Source organism: Chaetura pelagica, unplaced genomic scaffold, assembly GCF_000747805.2.
Source record: "Chaetura pelagica isolate M959 unplaced genomic scaffold, ChaPel_1.0 scaffold299, whole genome shotgun sequence".
In the NCBI taxonomy this organism is placed as follows: domain Eukaryota; kingdom Metazoa; phylum Chordata; class Aves; order Apodiformes; family Apodidae; genus Chaetura; species Chaetura pelagica.
In genome coordinates, this window is record NW_009954507.1 from 705,876 (window position 1) to 715,737 (window position 9,862).

Sequence of the window (9,862 nt, forward strand, 5' to 3'; positions counted from 1 at the left end):
CCCCCTGTACTCAGCACTGGTGAGGCCACAGCTTGAGTACTGTGTTCAGTTTGGGGCCCTTCACTACAAAAAAGACATTGAGGTGCTGGAGTGACTCCGAAGAAGGACAAAGCTGGTGAAGGGTCTGGAGCACAAGTCTTAGGAGGAGCATTTGAGGGAGCTGGGGTTGTTCAGCCTGGAGAAAAGGAAGCTGAGGGGAGAGCATATTGCTCTCTAGAACTCCCTGAAAGGAGGTGACAGTGAGCTGGGGATCGGTCTTCTCTCCCTAGTAACAAGAGATAGGACAAGAGCAAATGACATCAAGTTGTGCCAAGGGAGGTTTAGAATGGATATAAGGAAACATTTCTGCACTGAAAGGGTTGTCAAGCACAGGGACAAGCTGCTCAGGGAAGTCATTGAGTCACAATCCCTGCAGGTATTTAAAAGACCTGTAGATGTGGCACTTAGGGACACAGTTTAGCAGTGGGCCTGGAGTGTTGGGTTTCGGTTCAACTCTGATCTTAAGGGTCTTTTCCAGCCTAAATGGTTCTATAGCTTTACTCTATGAAAGTACATTTTTAGCATGTGTAAAAAGAGTGTACCTCACAACAGAAGGGAACAATTAATCAAAACTGGGATAGAACTTCCATAATATAAAACTGATTCATTTTCATACTAGGAGTGTTAGGGACTGAAGAAAACGTTTACATGATGCAAAATATAGATGAGAAAAGTTTCTAAAGTGTTTCTGAAAACATCACATTACTATTTCTCCCAATCACCCCAATCTCCCAATCTAAATTTCATTAACTACAATTTTTTTTAATCCTGCCTCAGCGTATGTTACTGAAATTTCTCTACTATCTAGAAATGTATTATATAATGTCTTTCTACAGCTATATACTTCACTGCAAGTTTTATTCTTCAGCTTTTCCACCAACAGAAATAACTTTAAGGAGTGATTTTATTCAAACTCTGTATTGCAGACACAGTCTTTCATTGAGTTGTGTCACATACACACAGAATTCAAGACTTGTGGAAAAAGCCTTACTACTTAGATTTCTAAAAATGCAGTATTTTTTCCTCATTTATTTACTTTTAAAACTCCTTATATTCTCAAAAGACATAAACAAGAACTCTTCGTGAAGAGATTAGAGTTATATTCAACTATGACTCTAAGCTAATTCCTACTAGTCAATGAATTATCTCTCAAACAGATGAGGACTAAAAATGAGAAAACACCTGTCTTGAGAATGCCTAAAAAGAAAGAAAAAAAAATAATATGGACATGTCCTGTTGAAGTATTCCAGGATAAAAATCAGATTAAATAGAACTTGTACTATTCAGTCAAGAACTTTCAAATAAATATAGCAGTTAGCTAAGTTTTGCTTTGAATTTTTTTCCCCTTAATTGCAAGAAAATCACAACAGAGGGGGAAAAAAAGAGAATATACTGAAATAATTACTCTCTATGTAACTTTTAAAAAAATAATGGCAGTAAGATGCAACTCAGTCATCAAAACTTACCTGGGGAACAAAGTAGTCATAGCTATTCTGACTTATCTCTACAAAACTGCCAAGTTAACTATTAGCATATGCAAATTTATCTAATATATGATCCACAAAGTTACTGATGACACTATGTTCTAAAAAGCAACTAGTACTGTTTTTTCTTTCCAATCTCACATTCAGTAAAACTGCAAGATATTTTTTCTTCCTTTATGATCTGACTTGCAACTATCACCACAAGACCAAATAAAACATACCTCCCGCAGCCCAATTTTATAACATTTTAATGTCTCTACCTCAGAATCTTTGAGTCTCACATAATTAGATGGGAAAACTCCTGATTTATCACCCAGTGTTCCTGTCCACCAGTCGCCATCTTTCTTTGTCACAAGAATCATATCACCTTGTTGAAAAGTTAGGTCTCCTTGTTCAGAACTCTCATAAGTATACATAGCAATATACTCTGTAAGAAGGAAATAAACACAAAACATGGGAAAACACTTGATAAACTACTCAATTACAATTTCTAAAACCTAACTAATAAAATGTAGTCTATCTACAGGCTACACAGAAGACAAATTTATTAACTACTATTTAGAGAAACCTCCCTATTCAATGCAATAAATGACATTAGAACTAAATACAATCTAACAAAAGACTGTTTCTAGGGGATTATTTTTTTTAAATAATTTTCTAGCATAATTAAAACATATAAAAATTATTAATTTATATCAGAAATTAGCCTGAAAACATTTCCCAATGCTTTGTGTTCTGTGCTGATGACTAGAATTATCAGACTTGGGGATGGAAAGCCTCAGTATCCAAATATCTGTAGATACAGTATTCATTTTACATATGCTGTTTGGCTCTTGTATACAATGAATTCTTTCATTACTTGAAGCTTTGCATGAAGAGTGCACATCTCGTTGCATCTTAAGCAACAGATGGTTGGGAAATGTTAAGACAAAGCCTGAATGTGTTCTGTTGTGTTAAAACACAGTCAACTACTCAGTATTCAAGTGCAAAAACACTCAAGCAGACTGATGTTGAGAAACACAATGCATATTTCAGTCACAGAACTACATGAAATTTTTTTACAAAAATTATTACAAAGAAGAATTTCAGACTATTCAGGAACACTTTGCAATACAACTTGATACATTTTAATTTAACTCAGCACTTTACATGGGCACAAAACAGATTTCTAAAGATTATCTCCTCTGCTTCTAGGACAAGCTCTGGACCTAAAAGAGCTTCACAAGGTTTCAGGAAGATTTCCAAGCATATGTAACTAAAACATTCAAATGTTCCACTGCAGCTGGCAATTGTTCTATTTGCTTGAACAGTAAATCTCATCAAAAAGCTTAGCTTTGAGGAAGTTCAGCAAGAACTCAAACCACAATTACTATCCTCAATGAAAGCTAAGATATGGTAACAACTGCAGCTGAAGAACATACACATCTGTTTGCCTGCACATGCATATGAACACACACATTAAATATTGTGATGTATGCTATACACATGGAATTCTTCTCAAATCCTTTACATGCAATATAATATGCTCAATCCATGCTTTATTATTCCTTAAAAACACAGCTTTAAAAAAAATGCTTTATTACAAAGCAGTACTCATATTTAATACAAACATATAACCTGAGATATCACATACTTTACAAAAAATACTGTGCATTTCTACAATTACTTTTCCTCAAATACATATTGAGCAAGACTAGTTATATTTTGAAATTACTTATTATTTCACTTTCCTTGTTACAGAGACCTTTACCATTTCCTCTTTAATTTCTGTAGTGTTCATGCCAGTGGCAAATTAAATACATTATTAACCTGAAGGACTCTTGCATTTAAAATTGTATGTAAAATCCAAGTTAAAAAACTTAGGCCATGATTTTATGAAAAATATGTTAATTTGTAACCTGTATTTAGATTCATTGATTTACTCTGACTGTGATTTCAATTAAGCTAACTGACTTTGCACTGATATGTATTAAGAGTGCCTGCACAGTCTATTAACACAGCTGGTGTGGAGACATCAGCCTCCAGCTGAAGGGTGGTAATAGCCAGGAATGCAAGTCTTTTAAAACCCTTCAGAGGCCTGACAATTATCTGCCTGTGTCCCAGGCTCCATCTTGAAAAATGACAGGTAGCCTTGACCATGAGGATCACAACATTCTATTACTGACTGTAATTTTTTCAAGTAAAAGCTCTAATAGGGCATTGGAAATGAGCTTTGGGTGAAAATGAAAGATGTATTAATAATTCCTAACATCATGAAGTACATGTACAGATGTGCTCATTTGGTTCTCTGCAAAAAAAAGTTCCAGACTGGAATACCAAAATATTTACACAAGACACAGTACAAACTACAGAAGACATTTTAATGGCATGTGAAATTATTTCTTCTACATACACAACTATAATAATTTTAAATCATCCTAGAAGGAAATTGATTTGCACTTGAATTTTAACAGACCCAATCTTATTCTGTTTAATTACAAAGAAAAATACTATTAGTGCCATTCAGTTTGAAATGCTTACCTTCACCTGACATAGTTGATTTTGTTGCTGGTGATGCTACTCTTTTCAAACTAGCAGGACTTTCTGAGGAACCAGAATCCATGCTTTAGAAGAAAATAATGGTTATTCAAGAAATTAAATATATTTAGAAGAACTATTATCATATTTAAATCTAAAAAAAACCCATAAATTGCATATGCACCCATAAGCAATTCTCTACCATTTAAAAGAAGACACAGTAAATGTGCAACTTAAAGCTTTTAAGTACAATGGCCAGTCCTACTTACATTTAGGTAACTGCCTTAAATACGCCAGTTTCTGCACCTGCTCTTTTCCCTCAGGAAAAAAAAGGCTCTAAAATCATTCTTATGTATATTACTAATGTTAATGGTGCCTCCACGTTACACAGAAACAGATTTTGATAATTTCATCCTCCAAGAATAATGATAAAAGATTAAGTTTTGAGGTACACCATTTTATTTTGGGGAAAGAGAAGCTATGATTTACACAGCTGTAATTCATAAAATCCAATATACTAATCTTTTCATTACAAACCACATAAAATTAAGATTTTTCATTAATCTTTAGATCTTTTGTTGGCGATACATGACCCAAGGAGAACTGAGGTCAGTTTTCTTATTCCTCACATGAATTTCCAGAGCTGGAAGTAAAAACTCCCCAGAATTGAGTCATATCAAAAAAGCATTTTTACAGAGTAGATGCAGAAGTTTAAAATTTAAGTGAGCAACTCTTCATATTTATTTAACTATCACAGTATAGAAGTAAAGTATGGCAAAAGCAAATCAAATACCTGGTTGACTTCCTAATGGGGCCTGAAATAAGCTTCACATATGACTTGGGAAACCACCCCTTTTGTCCTTGAACCTCTCCAAACCACCACATATCTTGCTGCTCCAAAACTGTGATGATATCATTTTTGTTGAAATTAAGGTGGTTGTCTTTTTTTGCTCTCCAAGGATATAAAGCCTGTGCTTGAAGCCCCTCTACTTTTTCACCCTAATGGAATAAAAAAAAAAGAAAAGAGAGAGAAGCCAGTCATGCACCATCACCTTTAATAAAGAAAGTTGCTTAAGGAATTATATTCTTAGGCTGTTTATATAGCAACAAAATACTCAGACTGTCCCTCAGCTGTATAAAGCAAAGCAAGACAATTAAACTTACAAAGTAGTATCAGAAATGTTTACATTCCTCCTACATTTCTAGCTGTTAACACATAATCAATACCATGCAAAGTTATCAGAGGTTTTGCTTAATAAGTTAAATAAAGTTTTACAACTAAGATATACATATAATAAACTTTCATGAAGCTATTTTGGCAAGATTTAAAGTAAACTTTATGGAAAATGATGCTTTGCTCCAAGTTATTCATTGTACATGCCAACTTTTTTATAGTCTCAGATACCAAGATATTTAGCATTTTTCAGAACATACTAGCTTACAGGAACAGTATGTTGTTCAGCTGAGGAAAAATAAATGCCTTAACAGATGGATGGAATGTATCAGATGTGCAGCTTTGCCATTGCTATTCCGCTTAACTACATAATCTACTTTGGAGTGAAGGTTATTGTCATGTGACTCAGGAAAGCCCCAAAGAACTGACCCACAACTGGCATCCTTCCAAAACATTAAGACTGGTCCACCAAAGTTTAAAAAAAGCCAGCAGAGGAGCAGAAGAGAAACAGCTTCATGTTAAATTCTGCCATGGGTTTTGCAAATGGATGTACACTACCTGTTCATCCAACTGAAACAGTTTACCCATCTCAGGGTACTGTCTTAACGCACAGTTAGTGTCCATACTTGGTTTTCTAAACCTTTGTGCTGGGCCAGAATACTTTTCATGAATATAGGTGCTCACCTGACCCAAGACAGGAGAGGGAGATGACCCTGTAACAGTGGCAGGAGTGAAGGCCGATCGCTGCCGCAGCTGCCCTGCACTGGGAACAGTCAGAGAGGGCTGAGCTGCCCAGGCATCCCAGTTATCAGTCTCTGGTTTCTCACTAGTGTTTGCTGGCCATCTGAAAAAAAATATAGTGACATAAGTCATGAAGGAAGATTGTGAAGAAAAAAAATAGTCACATTCTAGGCTACTCCCTTTTAACTGAATGTTTGATGAGCACCATAACTCTCAGGTGGAAGCAGTGCAATCAAACATAAGCTAACAATACATTTATCTTAAAAAGGCAATTTCCAAATACAGTTGCTTGTCCTTGCTACTTAAGGACAGCTGATCCTGTAATTTAGTTTCATTTCTTAACTGTGCCTTAATATAACTGAAGTTCAAGTAGTGCAGTATATTAAACACACTGGGAAGAGGCAATGTGAGAGAAAAAAAAAAAAAAAATTCTCTTCAAAATCAGTTTGAAATCTTCAAACCTGCTCATCACTGACCTCTCACATCCCTTCCCCTCATACAATATTTTAGTGCTTCTCAATTAAAATCCTTAACTTTTTTCTTTTGCTTAGAATGGTTTCCTACTGACTTCTTTCGACTCTTCAGAGTTTTGTGCAACCTCTTATCCTTTATGTTATCTCTTATGCTTTAAAATGCCTACTAGATCTCATAATCCACATCTCTACCTCCAAATACCCTGTTAAATGAACAAAATCCCCTGAAATCTAGGAATGTAAATGAAGCACTTATCTTAAAACCTCAAGTTTTCTTTGTGTGTTGCTTGTGCTATTAATTTGAGTAACCAACTGTTTTCCACCTAGATTGTAGCAGTGTCCAAAAACATCCCTAACTCCTATATCATGTCAAGCACAGTATTATTAATAAAAATGCTCACTTTGTATTGAAACTTAATATTAATTGTTACGAAAAGCATGAAAGCATGCAACATCCACTTAGGGTAGAAACAAAAGTATTATTTATTCAAAACAAAAAGACCAATAATATGTGCCAGACATCTCCTGGAAGCTCAAGATTTAGTCTTACCCTCCCCCTCCTGAAAAATTACTGTTTCTGGTAAAACAGAAAAAGTTTAAATAACTAGAATTGCTACTGTGACCTACTTGATGAAAATGTTGAAATAGAACTCATTATGTACAGTAATATTGCAGTAAGATATTTATATTTTTAATTTATAAATATGTATTATATGATCAAAAGATAAGATAATTACTTATCCAACAACTCTTACATAAGCTTGATAATACTGCACAGAGCATTAAGTTGCATTAACAAGACATCTAGGGAGGGCCATATGTTCTATTTGCATCAGTCTTACTAATGTTTTTGATAAGGAATTGATAAATCATCTTTTCATGTTTTAACTCTGTTATAATTTTTTGCATAATCCAAGTTGAAAAGCTTCAGTGAGGATTGGTGTCAACAAAATTTAAGAGAAAGAAGATTGGGATTTCCACCACGTCACCACCACCACTTGGGAATGTCTCCTCTTTGTGATGTGTCCTTCTGCATTGTTCAGGACATGGTTAAATTTCCACAAGGCTGCAATTCTAATAGCTTACTACGGAAAAAAAAATTTACTTCAGAAAACCTATTTGATCGTGATACTTTGTGTTAATTGCCATTACAGCCAAATCAATTAAAAAGGACTCCACCATACTTAAGCATACACACTACTCAAACATACGTTGAACTGAAGTCTGCCCAGTTATTAGCAGTTGTGCTACACTCTGTAGAAGCCGGAGTTTCCACTGATGTAGCAGTTTCATGCACGGAAACTTTAGGTGCAGCAGCAGCCTCAACTGCTGGCTTTACAGAAGCTGGAACTTCGTTTTCAGGTATTTTCTCTGCATAGTTTGCAGGAAACCATCCAGTTTTCCCCTTCAGTTCTCCACCAAGCCACCCTGGTTCTCCAGTTTGACTTTCATCCACCTGTAGATGCATTCATTTAGAAAGTTAAGAAACATAACACACAAATGGAATTTTTACTTAAAACAATCCATTTCATCCACAGTAATTAACTTTCTCTAGTTAAGAGAGACATGACACCTTCATTACCAGTTCCATCTAGGTAGAATTTTGTTGTTGTTATTTACCTCTGAAGGACAATGTTGACAGCTATGCCTTCTATCTATGGTGTACTAACAGATAAGGGAACATTTTGCAATGCTTTGCAATTATCTATTTTTTTCCCCCAAGCCAAAAAAAAAAAAGGATTTCTTGGTGATAAAACAACAAAGGTTTATTTCAGTCCTAATATGTAAGCCTAGCATGGGTTTTTAAACAGTTGCTTGAAAGTCTGTCATAGTACAGCAGACTTGGGAGAAGTGACTTCTAGAGAAATCCCTTAAATATTGGTATTTCTGATTTACGTAACATAAAATGCAGTTTTTAACAAGTTTTCCTGGATTTTTTTCTCTTACAGAAAATAAAAAACCCATAGCATACAAAAAAAAATTTAAAAATCCCCATCAAACAATTCAAAACAAGCCCACAGATTTGCTAGTGTATTTATACAAAACAATTCCACGGTAAGTTTTCATATGTAAATCAGCAGCCCTCTCTTCTTTCCCTTCACTCTGACATCTTTGCCAAGTCCTAAAGGACAGGATGAAACAGGGATGTTTTTGCAGCTGTACTTGTATTCCTACTTATTGATCATTATAATTGCATTAAGCTGTGATTTTGCAAATTTCACACTTTCCTGTAAAATTTTCTGAAACATTTGTTCTCCAAGCTCTACCGACAGACTACTGTCTTTTAATCTGCTATTCCAACAAAAGAGAACAGTTTGAATTCTGTGAGCTGCAGGTAACCACATTCAGCAAGAATCACAGAAGAAACATAATTCACTACTGCTAGCCCTGGTGAACTGATGAGGTGGCTAAATACCTCCAAGGCAACGTCAGCTGCAGACACTTTTTAGAAGAAAAAAGGCAATAATTGTAACAGCAAGAATTTTGGTACATTTGGTGTTCTAGCAATGTAATGTCTTTGGTAGCTTGAAAGAATCTCAAGTTTTCAAGCAAATGTTACATATTAATAGGATTGGTACCTTTGACATGTAAATAACACCTACTTTGTACGACAGTCTGCCTTGTGTAGCTGCAGATTCCCCACCAACCGTCAAGTCAGCAGTAAAACCAGCCCGGTAATGAAAAGTCAGATGATCAAACCTACAGTGGCTGGCCATTGGCAATAATTTCTCTCATATGTTTAGGCCAGCAGCAATCAGCATTTCAAAATACATGAGAGTTTGAAATGAGAGTGTAACTCAAGAGTTGACTGTGCCAGATAACAATACAAGAGCCAGAGATGCTTAAATTTGTACTTCTAAATCACCTGACACTATTTCCTAAAAATACACTATCAGTGTGAGGGATCTGTTGATAACAGAATGCTTCATGAGCTAAAAATTTTTTTTAAATTGCATCCTTTCCAGTCAGAAGAGTTTTCAGTATATGACGTTATATAAAAATCGCATTTTTGTAGTGTCTTGAGCTAGATGCATCTAAAGTTGGAAAACACTTGCAAATTCACTCTACTGATTTTAACAAAATACATCCCCATCAGGAAAAACAGGAGGCAAAAAAACCCGTGCAGTGGTGCAAACTAGTTGCTCTGGATTTAAAGGTGGGACCAGACGTGTGCCTAGAAGCACCTGAAACTGAAGCAGCAAAGCTGCTGTGGTTCTGCTTGTCCCAGGAGTACTAACATGACCTGCTGACAGATTGCATCACTTTAGGCCAGTTATTGACTCTTTGCCTCCTATTGTAATTTGCATCCCACACCCCTCTATGGGTGCAAAACAATCCATTATTCCTGCTTTTTGTTGGGGTCATCTTCTGTCTCAGTCCCGACAAACTCAAAGCAAACCCAGAAATAAATGGACCACATGCTTGAGCGGTTC

At 35.6% G+C, this 9,862-nt stretch overlaps 1 protein-coding gene across 1 annotated transcript in view; it reads right to left on the bottom strand.

The window, feature by feature from the left end:
• Positions 1-9,862, bottom strand: part of ITSN1 (intersectin 1 (SH3 domain protein)) — a 112,632-nt gene that overhangs the window by 40,158 nt on the left and 62,612 nt on the right. Inside the window, exons 20-24 of the mRNA XM_010004664.1 lie at positions 7,640-7,884; positions 5,899-6,058; positions 4,834-5,039; positions 4,044-4,126; positions 1,784-1,950 (exon numbers count right to left, since the gene is read on the bottom strand). Of these exons, the coding sequence (XP_010002966.1) occupies positions 1,784-1,950; positions 4,044-4,126; positions 4,834-5,039; positions 5,899-6,058; positions 7,640-7,884 (861 nt within the window). The remainder of the gene's footprint in view (positions 1-1,783; positions 1,951-4,043; positions 4,127-4,833; positions 5,040-5,898; positions 6,059-7,639; positions 7,885-9,862) is intronic.